Consider the following 16,700-nt stretch of genomic DNA (forward strand, 5'->3'; position numbering starts at 1 on the left):
ATACACGAAATCGACTTGTACACGGAGAAATACGGTATGCAGCCTCTGTCAAATCCACTTGCTACTGAAGTGCTGTTACAATTTACAGTTAAGTATGATTGTTAGATCAGATACAGTATGCTGTTGTTTCTCTAAGCCATCACCCTATTAGCACTACAACACTGATTTTAGTGTGTGGAGGCTCACTTGGGCATGTAGGTGTCTTATGTTTGCAGATCTGGCTTTTGGCTGAGCCAGTGAGCATCTGTGTTTACGCTGTCAAATCTCAAGATAGTGTGAGTCGATGCTCTTGTAGTATTCTCTGTGGAGATGTGTTTGAGTACGTGTGTGTGACTGTTTATCTGCATTGGATTAACTGCTTTATATAATAGGGAAATATAGGGAGTTTAGGTGTGTGCATTTGTATTGCTCAAACGAATGTGATTCTGACCACTTGAGACGTCAACCAAAATTTGGGCTCATCAAAGCAGAAAGGCTACGGAAAATGAACATTTAACAAAATTGTACACTTGATATCCAATTTACAGATAAAATGGCTCCTACTTTTCTTGAAAATACTTTCCTTCACATGTCAGATTTCTCATCCAGTCTTCCCGAAATCTTTGTGAGAAGGTCAGTGACATTCGATGGAAGTCTTTTCAATCTCTAGTTTTAGTTTATGCCATAATCGCCCACCATCTTATGTGTCAAAGTATGTATGTTCACAGATATCCAACAACCACACACAGAACAAGGTCCGATCATTGTAAAACGATCCAGAAGTCTATTTGTCAAGAATGATAAAAGTTACGATAGTACATCATGAAATCACATAATAAAAGTTAGTACAAAATGATGTGTTTTATGGCCTGTACATTAAAAATCATTTTTTTTCCACTATTATTGAAGCAGTGTAGACATTCATTTCCAGGGATGGGACGGAAACAAAATCCCATTTGACATGATCTCATGAGATTGAGTCCACGAAAGAGATGCAATTTTTGCAAAATTTGTAATATAAAACGATGCCATAAAACATAAAAATTCCAGTTTTCAAAATCCTTTCTTACCAGTACTAAACAGACTGCAAAAAAAAAAAATGTTCTAGGATGCGGGAGTCTGACTGCAGTAGAGCTATTACCAACTACTGACTGGTTTAACAAAATGCATACAGCGGGGTATGGGCATTATTTTTTTATTATTTTTTTTTTCATTGTTTTCAAACTGTCATTGTCTTATCTGCCAATATTTTACTATCTTGTCCTTCGACTAGAAAACCAAAATATTGCTCCAAGTGATTTGAACCTAATCAGAGCTTCTTGTATTCCTCCTGTAGAGCTGCAGTGACTTATTTTGCTTAGTGAAAATCATTTAAACACAGAAGGCCAAATAAAACATAATTACTTAAATAATAGTTGAATGACCAACATTGCTTACTACTGTATTTTCCGCACTATAAGGTGCATCGGATTATAAGGCGCACCCTCAATCAATTACATATTTAAAAACCCTTTCCATATATAAGGCACACCGGATTATAAGGCGCACCCTCAATTAATGACATATTTTAAAACTTTTTCATTCACAATATAGTAATATTCAAATTAATAACAATAATAACTCAAATAATAACACTAAACTCTCAATAGCATAATAACTCAGTCAAAATGACCAACCTTGTTCAACTGTAAACACACAAAAGAAACAGGTAAAGCTTACTTTATCAGTTCATTCACCATCTATGAATCCCAATCTCAAAATTGATCCATATATAAGGCCCACCTGATTATAAGGCGCACTTAGTCTAGTTTGTTGAAAAGTGATCAGTGGGAACATCAGCATTGTCAGGCTGTCAGCATCAAGGCTTGCAGAGTCCATCCATCCATTTTCTAGAGTCGTTTATCCTCACAAGGGTCGCAGGCATTCTGGTGCCTATCACAACTGACTTTTGGCAGTAGGTGGGGAATAACCTAAACCGGTTTGACAGCCAATTGCGGGGCACACAGAGATGAAAAACCATTCAGGCACCCAATCACACCTTAGGAAAAGTTAGTATGTCCGATATACCTGCATGTTTGTGGAGTGTTGGAGGAGGAGAACCTGTTCGGGGAGAACGTACAAACTCCACACAGGAAGGCTGGAGTCAGGTGGATTTGAACTGAGGCGAAAGTGCTAACCACTGCTCCCCCGAGCTGCATCTTGCAGAGTCATTTAAGTCCATTAAACCGGCTATACTAGAAAATGGACGGATCAAAAATAATGCGACTGCACTCACCAAAACCGCACTAGCTAGCAGCTAATTTATGCTAGGGACATGCTAAATGCGAGCAACAGGTGACATACAATAAAATGTCAGCATAATTAGGTTATTTTTTTAGTGCCATGAACTGGCCATCGAAGGTGAACTCAGATCATGTTGGGTTAATTTAGTATCGAGAGCGACGACTCATGACTCACTCGGAGAGCAACAGTCGGTGCAGTAAAAAGAGCCGAGTCAGCGATTGTCAGTCATTTCATGGAGGACTGCATGGTGAACATTTACCTATAGAAAAGAGGATTTGCCGTGAAATTACAAATGAAAGCTGGCGCAATTCCCACAATTGCATCCAATGGAGAGGCCATACATGTTAGCTCAAGATATCGAAATTAAAAATGTGTATTGGATGAATTTATTCAGTACATTCATGCAATATGAAGACTACTACTCTCAATGTCAAGTACTGTTTACATCTACTTTTGAGTCTTGTGATGTTGTAAAATCACAGTTGCGCACATACTCCAAGTTTATAAGACATTTTTATGTGTTATTGATTCGTGGTCGGTCAGCTTTAGAACGATGTCATGAGGGAGGCGTGGCAGCCTTATGATTAGAGTCATGATTTTAGCGAAGAAGACATTTGATTTTCTGGTATTAAATATTGCTACTAAAACACCACATTTTTCATAAGAAATTAAATCGCCAATGTGCCAAAGGTAAGAATTCACAATTCATATGCATATATGTACTGTATTTAACTGTGTAAACTTCAAATCGCCATGATACGGGTCTTTTAAAAGGTCAATGCAAATTACTCATACCAAGTCATCGTTCAATCACTGCGCTTGCCTTGAAGAGTTGTGCCGAAACGCTAGTCCGCATGAATGATTAACTACCCATATCTGAGAACATCTATGTTATTCTTACATGTATCCATGTACAGCCAACTACTTGAATGAACTGAACAGCAATCAAATAGTGAGCTCTTTTCTTTCCTCAGTGGCTTCAAGATGCAATTACTCAACCATCACTAAATGCTTTTTTTTTTTTTTAAATGACTGGCTATCATCTTGAACATTAATCTTAGATGAATGTCCAGAATTTATACAGTTAGTATTGTATGGCCAATTTGTGCAAAATGCAAAAAACATATAGCAAAATATATACCGCAATAAATATATCACGAGATACATTGTGCAAATATAACTAGTTCTAAATAATGTGATCAATTTCAATAATCAATCATTTAATAACTAATAATCTCTGTCAAAGAAAAACTCGATTTACTGATATGCATGCAGGCAATACATTTTTAATCGTACCATTTTGAATTATACAATCAAATTGAATGATGTGGCCACAGATGTGCACCTTGAGTTGAGCCTGACACACATGTGCTAATGTTTTTGAAACAAGGCCTCATTGGAGAGCTGAATTGAAGCTGCAGAGATAGTGAACATACAGCATTTGTTATGAAACATAATAATCAAGCAAAAGATTTCAGTTTTATGTGAATTTTCATAACATCAAATTGCCACTCATGACAGCTCATTCTTTCATTGCAACGTAAACTGTGACGTAATGGCTGCTGTGAGTCAGGCAGAGAGCGTGCGACTTTATCCAGGAAAGCTAATGACAGGATAGAATGGCCGCAGCCTGTGTTGTCGTGGCGACCGGTGCCATGGTTATATGACAAGGGGGAAATGGGAGAGTGAAGGAGGAGGCAGACCCTCAGGAGGAAGATAAACAGCAAAACAGGGTCAATCATCGAGAATCAGTCTCTCGCAAGATTTGATATTCAAATGATCAATAATGTCATTAATACAACATATGTACATGTGTTCAAAGTCTGCGCCTTCTACCACATACCAACATTTCTTTTTAGAAAACTCCCAAAAACCTGTTTGTCAATTTCCTGTGGTTTTAGTTTCTTCATATTCTCACTTGAGCACACAAACAGCAGGAGAAACACATACACACACAAATGCACATACACACACCCTGAATTAAACATGCCAATGACAGAGGGGCTTTGCTAGCTGAATTCTAATTACAGAAACATTGTAGAGATGGGCATGAGCCTGAGGACTGAGTGGGGAAACAGATATGACGGTCTACTTTTGAAGATTGCAAACAACTATTATTGTGTATGCGCAGCCAATAAGATGCGACATGAGAATTTACTATGTAAACTGTTTGCGTCGACTACAAGAATAAGAATGAAAAGTACTTTTTATGCAGCTCTGACTAGCCTGCAGGTATTGTCATTTAAATGAAGTCTAGACTAGTCAACAACAAACCCATGCTACTGCATTTGAAACTCTTTGTGGTTACACACAAATGCTGCAGTAAAAGGCTTGCAGGAACACAGTGCAGGGTGAAAGGAAGTGAGATTTGAGAGGCTTTTAAAACACATCTCTTGTGTATACTATTTATGATTTCGCTGTAACTGCAGACATAATCTATATGCTGGGTCTTGTGAGGCTGGGTAAGCAATGAAACGAGTCAATGGAGATGACACGTATGATAGTACCAGTCAAACATTTGGAAACACTTGCAAATTCAAATAACTTGAAAACACAGCTGTGTAATGAAAGTTATTTTAAATCATAAAGCATAAAACAAATAATTAAAGGGCCCCATTGGCTCATTGGACATTCAATTTCTTATGAAATATAAGTTTAAATGTTCAAATTCCTGGTTGTCAAAAATGTTTCTAGTTTGAATAAGGATTGATATTTTTTTTTTATTTCAGAAATTTTGATGGAATTTAAGCTTTTTGTCTGATTCAGAATAGGCCATAACCTATATAAACCTCTGTAAAAAGTAAAGTTAACCTTTGCAGAAAGTCCATTTAAATGACTTTTTTCTTTTGTCTATGTTAAAAAGGATACAATTCTAGGTAAACTTACACAATTTTCACAGATAATGATCTCATTTATAGTCATCACAGTGAGCGAGGGAGTGCAAAAATTGTTCTTTCCTTGAGAAGCACTTGGTAACTAATGTGTAAATCTTAAAACTATATTGTTCAACGGGAAAAGATTGCGAGGAAAAAGTCATTAATTAATATAGACTTTATTGTACACTAAAAACGTATGTACACATGTGTACACTATTTTTTTACATCTGAAAGACTTTTATTTTAGTCATCAGGGTGTAACATTTAACTTTATATTCAGCCCACATAAGCATGATTGGTGATCTCTTTTTTTAGCGTTACAAAGACATTTTTATGATAATACCTGTGGAAGGGTGGGGTACAATGTTTCAGGAAATGTATGGGAGGAGATATGAGGAGAGTTTGGTAAATGGTAAATAATTAAACACAATGGACTTTCACACCTGTAGCCCTGGCGCACAATGTAAGTGCATCAGCGTGCCCTTTTGTTAGCCTTCCCGTGTTACATGGGGTTTTAAACAATTAGGCTTATTTCTATTTATAATCTAGCGTACACATGCCATTTAGGTTCAACTAAAATAACACATACTAACAGACACAAACAATGGATTCAACAAACACAGGGTAAGACCAGTGATACCGCACAAACAGCAATGTAAGTCAAAGTGAGAACTGAGTCACTGATACAGTATTCCTTCAATAGTTGGTGAAAGCAACGCCCATGTTTGGACTGACTTCTTTTTTTTAATCTGTACAACACACCTGTACAAGTTTATGACTCAAGCACACGCGCACATTTCAGTATTCCTTTTTGTAATTAATCAGTAGCTTCATTATAAATCAATTGACAGGTTCTTTGGCTGAGGTAACTCAAAGTCTCAAAGGGAAAAAAAGTCGACCAAGTCAAGTTCGTCCAACTAAAAATATATGCCTCAAAGCTGTTTTCTACAGGAACCTTTCTTGCATTTGTACAAAGTGTTGCGATGACAGCAAAGGAAAAGAACTCCTCCGAAAAAAAGTAGATATCACAATGTTTGGTTCGGAATCGGGTGAGATCTGTTCATTTTTTTAGAAACGCAACAAGACATACAGGGGAGGGGATCATGGTAAAAGCCAAACATGTGAGGAAGCTGCACAAGCAACTACTGCTTTTATGCTTTTAAAAATGAATGCTTTAAAAAAAAAATAAAAAAAGTACTTATGGTACAAGTAACGTATGACACAAACGGCCTTGCTTTTATTTTGAAGTTCTTTTTGTTCAATTGAGGTTTTTTTTCTTGATTGACGTCTTTTTCTGGCAGATTTTTGTGTGTGTGTGTGCAATGTTGTGCAAGCGACCAAAAATAACTCGGTGGTTGACCGCGGGCAAAGTACTGTGCACCCCTGTCATAGTAGCTAACAGGGAGCTCCACCCTCAAGTTTGGTAGTTATGTAAAAAAAATAAAAATAAATAATGTCTACAACATCATATGTCCTTCCATCCATCCATCCATCCATCCAATGACCAATCACCTGTTTTCTAAGTTTTGTCATGTCATTCACAAGCTCAGCCATGATTGGTTGTTAGTTGTAATTTTCAGTTGAGAGCAGGGGGCTTTAAAGGGTATTATTGTACAAGAAATGATCTCACTATCGAATTACAAGACAAATATGAACTTTTCACTCCTGAAAATGGCAAACAGGACATATACCTTTAAATAAGGGTATCCTCTCTATCCATCCTACTGGAATATAAAATCTGAACTTCACTGTAAAACAGGATTCTCAAAATGAATACTCAACATCTTCAATCAAGTAAGGTCATGCAACATTATTGCATTCCTCTAACTCATTATGTTATCCTGGCAAAACTGAGCATCTCTACTTTCCCACAACGACCAGTCCACAAAAGCAAAACATCAAAACCAAAACTGCTCCTCCCGATCTATCGGTGCCAGAGGCAACTTGACTTTATTTAACCAACCGTGTTTATAAAAAAATAAAGACAAAAACAAAAACATCCAATGAATAACAGACAGATGGAAAGTGAGTCGATCCTGGCCTCAGAATTTCACTAGAAAGCACAAGTTGATTTTATGCAAAAGTAAGCACGACAGTGTTCAAGAAGCTGCATTTGACCTACATAGCTTCCCTTTTCAATAAAAAGAAGATCACAGGAAGCTTGAAGCCAGGGGACAGACCTTATTAACTAGTGCAAAGAGAAGAACAAAACCAGGGTGGTGCTTGCTTGTGAAGGGATGTGGATAAAAAAGCAGGACATTTTGAACTGGGACGACATTCCAGACAGACTACTCTATTTGGTTAAGATGACAGTTTACAGCAGGACCGAACGAATATAATTTCTGGAAAATGTACAGGAAGAGCTTATGTTCTCTTTAGTAAAGCCATAATGTGTGGAACATTCTTTTTAAGACTCATTTAAAAAAAAAAAAAAAAAAACCCAGAGGAAGCCCTCAGCTGTGGCAATGTTCGGTGGCAGCTTTAACGCAAAGGCTGCAATGAACAAAAATTCCACACAAATTATACTGGTCAAAGGGAGCCTTGATGCTTTTGTAATTGCTTGTGCAGTCCAGCCTACAAATGAAAAGGATGGGAAAAAAAACTGCCCAAGAGAAAGTGACTGAGAGAACACTTCTGCTTTCAAGCAGTAACACATTACAGTATATCTAAATATTGTTTTTGCAAGCTTGTATTTTCCATTTCAACATTCAGATTTGCAGCTAAAAATTGCAGTGTATTCATTTAAAAAACAAAAAAACAAAAAAAAACAGAGGGTTGGCTGTGTTTTACTGGATTTCCCTACTCATAAGAAGCTGGCATTGGCAAACAGGATTACAGCCTGCCAGGTCAAGGAAACGCTAAAGCGGGTCAACGTCTGAGAGGCCGAGACGCCCGCCTTGATCTATTTACAGACAAATTGGTTAGTATACTGTATTGAAACACTAGAGCCAAATGCTTGTGTAGCGAGAGGGGTCATGACTAAACTTAAACCCACATTGCCATGGTTACATCTCGCCTGCTCACTCAATGACGTTAAGAATAATCATAGACAAGCAGACAATGCAACTTGTCTTCTAGATCAACCTTTTTTCAGTGATGTTCCCCGTGTGAAATATCTTTCCAGTCAAGTACCCCTTAACCAGTGCTAAGCATTTTTTGGATTAAAAAAAAAAAAAAGGACTTAAATCATGCCATCAGGGTCTGATTTATTAGACTTAAATCATCATAGTATTGGTCCCCAAAAAAATGACCAACCTAAACTGTCCTCTTTTGGATCATAGAAAATGTCTGTTGTCAAAAATAATTATTAATTAATATTTTTCCACAAAAAAATAATCAATTTAATATGTCAGACCTGTTCTAAAAAACATTCATAAACAAATATTTGTCCACAGAAAAATATTAAACATAAAACATCCCGTTTTGGGGTTACAGTAGAGATCTATTCACAAAAAAACAAATCATTAACTTAGTTATTAATAAATACTCGTCCACAAAAAATAATCAACCTAAAGTGTCAGACCTGTTCTCAAAAAGAAATAATTATACATATGTGTCCACTAAAAAATCTTCAACATAAAGCATCCTCTTTTGGGATTACAGTAGAGATCACTTCACAAAAATAATTCATTAACTTAAAAAAAAAAAGAAAGAAAAAAGAAAAAAAAAAAGATATGGAACATGAAGTGTCAGACCTGTTCTCAAAAAGAAATCATTATAAATAACACAGAAAGCCAAAAAAAAAAAAAAAAAAAACAAAAAACAAAATATTCAACTTAAATTGTCCTCTTTTGGGATTATAGTAGAGATGTGTTCACAAAAATATATCATTAATTTGACAGGTAGCGACAGGTGGCAATTGACTTAGGTCAAACAATTCTAGTATTTGGGACAATCTGGCTCTTTACAATAATGACATTTAATAATCTACTGATCATAATATTTATTTTATGAACTTATATTTTCTTGAAACAATGAATTCAATAATTATTTTTAAAGGACTTTTGCATGTTTGTTAAAGGACAGCTTCGTCACTGAGCATGGATGCATAAACTCAGATTCAGCGCTTGGAATTGAGATGCAGAATTGAACTTTCCTTTTGTAATAGTGTGACATTAAGCAATCTTGACATTTCTGATCCTCTTATCAAAGAACAAGTTTTGATCGCTTTCATCAATTACCTCTTCAAACGCAAGGCATATGTGCGAATGTCATAGTTGTATATTATGTGTTCTGTTGTACTATTGGTAAATCGCTTTGTGAACGGTTTGCTTTGTTACAGTTATGCATCGTATATAGAGCTGCAAAACGGCATCGCATTCGGGTACAGCGGCTGTTAGCTCTTCAAATTCCTTGCTTTGTTGTACACCTGCTGTACGATGACAACAAAAGCAGATGTTGGGACCATATTATTATGACACAATATTCAACATGAATATCTCAGCTTTAAAGGGATAGTGTGTAAGATTCAAACCGTTTTTCATTACGGACAGCAGGGGGTGCTGCAGGTGCCGCATTTACCATTGTCCATAGCTTGAACAACCATAGCCGCCTTCGAAGAAGTGCCACCCCCCATGCAAAATAATTTAATGATTACCAGACCTATGAGTATTTTTCAAACACACTGTTGCTCATTAAGAACACATTAATTTGCAAGTTTTTGAAATTTACAATCATTTATTTCTTTTGAATGAAAAAGGGTATAAATCTTAGACACTGTCCCTTTAAGTTTGAAATACAGCTCCACAGCTGTTTCCTGAAAGAAGAATCATGCCTTAATGAGATTGCTGCGCCAGCTTTTGTGGGGCTCTCAGCCAAAAAAAAAGCGCAACTTGTGGCTGGTGAGGACACACCTTTCTGCACTTTGCAGAAAAGGGCAAGTCAAGTGTGGGAGCGATTTCGAATTGTCGGCACAACCCTGAGCAACCAGTCGACGTGTTGCACATTGATGAGGAGTTTAGCATTCTTCTTTAAACTTGGATCAAATGAAAATTTTAATGGCTCCCTGTGAGATTACATTGAACAATATTTGACAAATATTCCAGCTACACATAAATACTTTTTATTGGGGCTGAAAAAGAATACAAATTGAAAATTTAGTTATAAGAACTATCTGAAGGACTATTTTTTAATTGGAACAACAACTTCTTTGATTCAAATTCACACACACACACACCCTTGTCTACACAGACCATCCTGATTAATTTTTATTTGGATTATATATTAAAAAAAAAAAAAAAAAACTTCTCCAAACATTTTGCCACTTGCTCTTGACTGAAAATGACATCACAGTTGCTCAAGCAACAACCAACTACAGCTCACCAGTTTTCTGACTTTGGTCACGTGATGTTGACAAGCTGAGCCGTAATTGGTCGTCACTTGAGCCCTGAGGTGACTGTGATGTCATTTTTAAGTCGACAGTAAGTGGCAAAATGGTCGCCCACCGAGCTGGATAAAAATGTGCGATTTTGTCTTAATTTCCCACAAATGCAATATTAATGAAAATACCGTGGCAGGTGGGGCCACATTGAACATGTTATTGTTTAAAAAATATTTCCCCTTTAAAAGCTACAAATCAAAATGTGTATTTTGTATAGGCACTCTAACTGAAGTAGATGAAAGGGGTTTCATATGAATTAATTCGGCTTTATTTTAGTGGAAGCTGAACCTATCGGACCAGAACATACATGTATAATAAATGCGATATTTTTTATTGTAAGACATTACTTAATTGTTTGTGTTTGTTAATAAACACAATGAATACCTTCGGAAAACAACAACAACAACTGAATGTTGAATTGCAATTGCCAATTAGAAGGCAATTATTGCTTACTTGGTTCTCTTTTATATTAATGATAGTTTGTCCTACCTTCTTGCCCAGGGTGCCCGTCTTGGAGAGGCAGGACTTTCCGAGGGAAAGGTACCCACCGATGACCTCAATCTCCTCCACAGCAGGGTAGCGTTTCTTGAGCAGTGTGCCCAATTGGGTGTATGGGGCCTGAGGAGGCGTGGACCCCGGTGATGTGTCACTTGAGGGATCCTGTTGGGGTTCAGGCGAACTGGGTTTGACCTCAGCCTCCACCCGACGTTTAGGCACCACAGTAAAAGTGTTCCCCTTCCTCCTCGGCGCCATGGGGCTGTGGGCAGGGACAGGATGTGCAGATCCCACATCAATGTCGTCGATGTTTGTGACAGGGAGATGCTCTGCGGGAGCAGCGGGTGCAGTTGGGGAAGGGGGTGACGGGTCTGGTGAGAGGGCACGTGGAGATAAAGTGGGTGATGATGGGACAGCTGAGAAAGAGGGAGGAAGAGTCAGAGCAGGTGGAGAAAGGCCAGTAGGAGATGGAGACCGATTCTGTGAGGGCATAGGTGGGGTAGGAGATGTGTCAACAGAAGGAACCAGTTGGGGCTTAAATGGCCGTACCACTTTCTTTTCCTCATGCTTTTTTGCATCCTTCAGTTTTTGGAGCATTATAGCAGGCGTGGACATGTGAGAAGATGGCACTTCTGAGACAGGCTGCTCTTCCAAATTGTGAGGAGGGGGCGTTTTAGCCGGACTGGGGGGTGTCGCATGGCCGCTTTCAAGTGAGGCTGCAAGATGTCGCTTGGGAATCACTGTGAAGGAGTTTTTGGACTGTATGCGTAGATTTGCCAGGGCCCGCGCCTGAGTATCTTGGTCGGGGATTTGAGAGAGGTCAGGCTTTGGGGACGGACGGATCTCAAAGTCAGGTGACGTGTGCAACACCTTTGAGGAGAGGCCGTAATAGCTGAGCATTGATGGCACTTTAGAGTTGAGGGACACCTCAGGGCTCACCTTGCGACCCCTGTCCGTTTCATCTTTGGGCGTGCCTACTGTTCCGCGGATGCCACTCTCATCAAGTCGCTGCCGGAAGGAGGACACCGGCTTAGAGGATTCAACATCGTGCTGAGGGCTGCCTATCTGACGTAATGGAGAACGTGGTTTTGATCTGGGAAAACTCTGGATGACAGGTGATGATGCCTTCCTGCTGCCCAGGCTTTTGACCCAATCCGTTCTGGGCTTTGGCATCAGATCCAGCTGTGGCTTGGCCCAGGTTCTTTGCCTTCTGCCCACACTTCCATCTAGGTCCAGCAGGTTCTCTGTGCTGTGCGACTTTTTCTGGAGCTTCCCGTAATTGGAGTCAAATTTCTGCAGGATTCGGCTCACCATCCCTTGACCCTCACCTGCCTCATAGGATGGGTCTCTGTGGTTCGGGCGACCAAGGGTGCTCAAGTTCTCCTCGCTCTTGCTCAACGTGGTGTCATAAATGACAACTTCCTTGGCTCTTATCTCAGTAACAGCGTTCCCTCTCCTGTCCAAGAGCTCATTCACGGAGCTATAACCGTTTTGCTGCCAAAGGGGACTTTTTACTTCTTCGCCGTCATGAACGTAATCGGGATCCGACTCAATAATGAGAATATTCTCCGCTCTGATAGTCCGTATACCGGGAACGTTACCGTAAAGCTCCAAAATGTGCTGGATTGGACGAGTGGCGTTTTCCCGGTCCTGCCGCCTCCGTCGCTCCTTTTCCAATTTGATGAACGGGTTCTCCTCCAACGGGCCGAGACTCTCCTGGAGAACCAAGCTCTCTTGCCCGTCAACCTGACTTCTCGCTGTCCCCTCCGCGGCCACCGTTCTCGCCTCTTTGTTGTAGGCGAAGTGCTGACTGGCCGCCGTGATGGAATAGTTCCGCCCGGTGATTGCGTCGTCTCGGTTCGGTACGCCACCGTTAATCGTTTGCTCCCCGTGACTGCGTTTTGGACTCCCCCCTGCGCCATTCTCCGTGGCAGCGGCTCCTCCAGTCCCGCCGCTCTTCGCCTTCCTCCTCTCCAAGATCTCTCGCTTCCAGGCCGGCATCCTCGGGCTCTCTTGCCCGGTTTCCTTGCGAACGTACCTGACCTCTCCTCCGCCAGACATCGCGGGGGTTTCGCGAGGAAGGGGGTGTCAAGGAGAGAGGCAGGCTTCAATGCGGTCTTGCCGCGGCCCCGTCCGTAACCTGCGTCCGACTGTACCTGCAGTATCGTTCACAGTGCAATCCCTCTCATCTCTCCACCCTCTTTTTCCTTTCTCTAATCTCTCATCGCTTCCGTAGCTCCTCTCGGTTTCCTGAGTCCCTTGAACACCGCCCCGCCTCTCCGCAGCAGCTAAAGCGACTTCCAGGTTCTTATTCGCTTCCTGATTGGCTGCTTGGTCCTGCAGACGCACCCATTTCGTCACTGTGGCGCAAACCACTCCCGTTTCTATTGTTGACTGGACCGATACGAACTGTCAATCAAACGATGTGGCTTTCATGTTCATCTGACCTCTTGCTTGAAATACAAAATATGAATTCTATAGGGTGCACATATTGACAGTCGTGGAGACATAAACACTAGGTGGCATAATTACAATACATTTCTAAATGCATACCATACTTTACTTCGCGTGTGATTCACGAATTAATGAAGAGAATCCAGAGTTGGGTGGAGGTAGACCTTCATTCGCATTTGTCATCGATGCCACCTGTCGATAATCCGGTTGAAGATATCACGTGACCGGAGGAGGGGATTGGTTTGTATGAATCAGCACCCTAAGCACTGCACATATAAGCGATTACTGTACCTCATCAAACTTTCATCACCCAGCCCTTTGTGGCATAACGAGCGCAATGACAAAAGAACCAAGTGTGCGAAGGGGACACTTTTTATTTGGCTTCAAAGGGAAATCCCAGTCACAAGTAATTACATTACATCTGGAATTTGTGGGAGTGCTCTTATTGTCATGTTCTTGCTTGTCGCCCCCACAAACATCCATCCATTTTCTATAGCCGCTATTATACGTTGGGCCGGTTAGGAAAGTTAGGAACATCTTCTGTCACAAAGAATATTTAAAGGTGAAAAATCCAAGGTTTAAACTATACAGCTGATTTTCAGGTGAAAGAAAAAAAAAAAAAGAAGCGTTGAAAAAAGACATTGTCTCCAAACCTTTGAACCTAAGGTAACTCCACATCCATAAATAAAACCTAAAATAATACATTTTAATAGATCAAGAAACATGTCATAACGCATTGATTTAATCAGTAAAGAAAACAGACCTGAATGTGTTCTTTTTTCATCACAAATACAAGCTAGTATACTTATAGGCAATAATGCGTAAATAAAAATTAGGACTGTGCAAACGAGGTAATTGCATTTGATTTTTCATGGAAAAGTGAAATCAGGGGTTTTGCGCCAGTCAACAGACGATTTTTTTAATTTTCCACCGGCAGGTCTCTTGCGCCCTCCAGTGGTAAAAATAAACCGGTTCATCGTTTCGGTCTGACCACTTTCTTAAAAAGGAAAATAGATTAAATATTCGTTTATTTACATCGTATATACACATTACTTTGCAGTAAAAACAAAATAAGATAAATATCTTGTCAAGTTCTTTCCCCAAATCAACTTATACACAGAGCACATACATTTTCACACTTTCAAATAAGGCTTTAACTACATGTGAACCATACACAGCATAAGCGAAAATCAAAACAGAATGTGGGGAACATGTAATGAAAATAAAGACCATTTCATAAACAGTTGACTCTGTAAACGAACTTTTAATTTGTATGAACATTACTAAAGGGCAGCAGAAAAAGAAACCTGAAGTAAAACTCATTATGTCTTGTTCCTTTTTTGTGACAAAAATACAATTTGTGGTGCAACGCGGCACGGGCCATGATCTTGATCCCATGATATTTCAAAACATTTTTTTCCCCCCTCAAGTCACATTTTCTATCACTGATTGCACATTGAAGAGGCACTATTGTCCCACATCCCAAACTGATATCCCATGCTATGCACCCTCAATAACTCAAACAATGGTAAAAACTGAGACGGATGATGGCTGAGAAAATTGTTATAGTTTTACTCCTTCATTTCAATTTCAGACGCTAATCAAATGTAGACCACTGATTGTGACAACTCTAAATTTTAAAGGTAAAAAGTTGCTGGAATGGACCAGTCAAACGTTCCCTAAGATGAATTAACACACAGGCTGGAAGTTCTCCATAATACAGCAGACGTGTTGAAGTACTGTACATATAATACCTACACACAATGAAAGTTTTTGTTCATTTCGGTTCAATGAGAAACACAGACGCAAATAAAAAATACATAGTGTGCAATCCACAGGGCTATGATGCATGTACAGTTCACAACAAAAGGGAGGTGCCAGTGAGCCAAACTGAAACGCACATCCTTGTTATGCTTGAAATCTCTTAACAGCAGATGAATAAAATGTTAAAGACGATCCCACTACCTCCTCAGTTGACTCGGCATGCTCGTATCATCAGCAGCTGCAGAAGGATGAACAGTGGTGAGACAATGAGGCCAAACCAAAGGTCTCTGGCTTGTTCCTGCTCCGCCAACTTCTGACACAGCAGCACCTCGCACACCAGCTTTAGACTGAGAACCGTCAGCACCCAGAGCAGCCGCAGCACCGCCAGGCGCTTCTCGTTTTCCTGGTAAAGCCGGATGGATACTATGGCCGTGAAGTAGGTGCTGAGACCATCGGCGGCGAACAGGGGGACGAAAACCAGCCACCAGCTTAACATGGGTGTGAACATGTCGGCCCGTAGGGCAACCAGCATGCTAAAGATCAGCAATGCGAGTAAGTGGAGAAAAAGTTCAAAGGTGGCGAAGCCTAGCCACTGAACAAGTTCACGAAGTGAGAACAGCATGGTGGAGCAATCTGGATCTTCAGTCAGAGATGGACTGCTGCCCCCGAGTAGATGTCACCCACGAGGAGTTGAGACTTGACAAATGTGTCTGGTCAAGGCAGTTGATGAATCTCATAAGAGACATTTCGTTTTTGGCTACATCTTTGAATTCAACCTGATGTAAAAAGTGCCTCCAGCCTCAGGTTATCAGGAAACATTCCTAAGGGGGAAAAAAAACAAATATTAATGTCAACGTACTAGACATTTCTAAAGACGACAGGACCTGCAACAAATTTCCCCGAGTAAAGCAACATCGACTGACGTGACATAAACGATTACCACGCAGATTATTAATTTCTCAAAATGTCATCTTCCAAATCAGCAATATCATCATGTTAAACTACAGGAACAAGCATAACCAACGACGCCTAACATAGACGCTATTCCTAATAGTAACACTAGTGCTAGCTAACGCACATTGCTAGAGAAGATAAGTCAATCTAGTGTTACACATAACACATAAAATGACACGTGTCGAAGCATAGTTGTGTGAATCCACGTTACTGTACCTCAATAGGAATCAAGTACCCCTCTTCCATTTAGTGTCCAAGGAAAAAACAGATTTCACAATGCTAACAAGCCGTTAGCATCGTCATTTTCTCCTCACTGTTGCTGCAATATCGCGAGAATACCATTTCTTGATATGGTGACCGAATAACAACCTTACTTGTGTCGTCTCAATTTTGTGACGCATTTAACTTAATCGAGAAATAATTACGAAAATATGCGTTTCATAAAATACATTTTTGTGTAACGTTATGCACTGTATCCGCAATATGTTTTTTTTAATTCTGCCGAGTCGCTAGAT

The 16,700-nt window shown here is 39.9% G+C and overlaps 2 protein-coding genes across 2 annotated transcripts in view; both read right to left on the reverse strand.

Moving 5' to 3' along the window:
• tprn (taperin) overlaps nucleotides 1-13,434 on the reverse strand; it is a 31,351-nt gene extending 17,917 nt beyond the window's left edge. The window contains exon 1 of the mRNA XM_088434407.1: nucleotides 11,008-13,434. Coding sequence (XP_088290533.1) covers nucleotides 11,008-13,074 — 2,067 coding nt within the window. The 5' untranslated portion in view covers nucleotides 13,075-13,434. The remainder of the gene's footprint in view (nucleotides 1-11,007) is intronic.
• A 389-nt stretch (nucleotides 13,435-13,823) lies between these two features.
• tmem203 (transmembrane protein 203) lies at nucleotides 13,824-16,699 on the reverse strand. The gene is made up of 2 exons (XM_088435708.1): nucleotides 16,402-16,699; nucleotides 13,824-16,052 (listed from the first exon to the last, which is right to left on the reverse strand). Exon 2 carries the CDS (start codon nucleotides 15,851-15,853, stop codon nucleotides 15,437-15,439), a length of 417 nt encoding a protein of 138 aa, XP_088291834.1. The 5' UTR covers nucleotides 15,854-16,052; nucleotides 16,402-16,699; the 3' UTR covers nucleotides 13,824-15,436.
• Between the last annotated feature and the right edge of the window lies 1 nt (nucleotide 16,700).

Source organism: Hippichthys cyanospilos, chromosome 15 (assembly GCF_059441005.1).
Source record: "Hippichthys cyanospilos isolate Australia breed blue-spotted pipefish chromosome 15, RoL_Hcya_1.0, whole genome shotgun sequence".
NCBI lineage: Eukaryota > Metazoa > Chordata > Actinopteri > Syngnathiformes > Syngnathidae > Hippichthys > Hippichthys cyanospilos.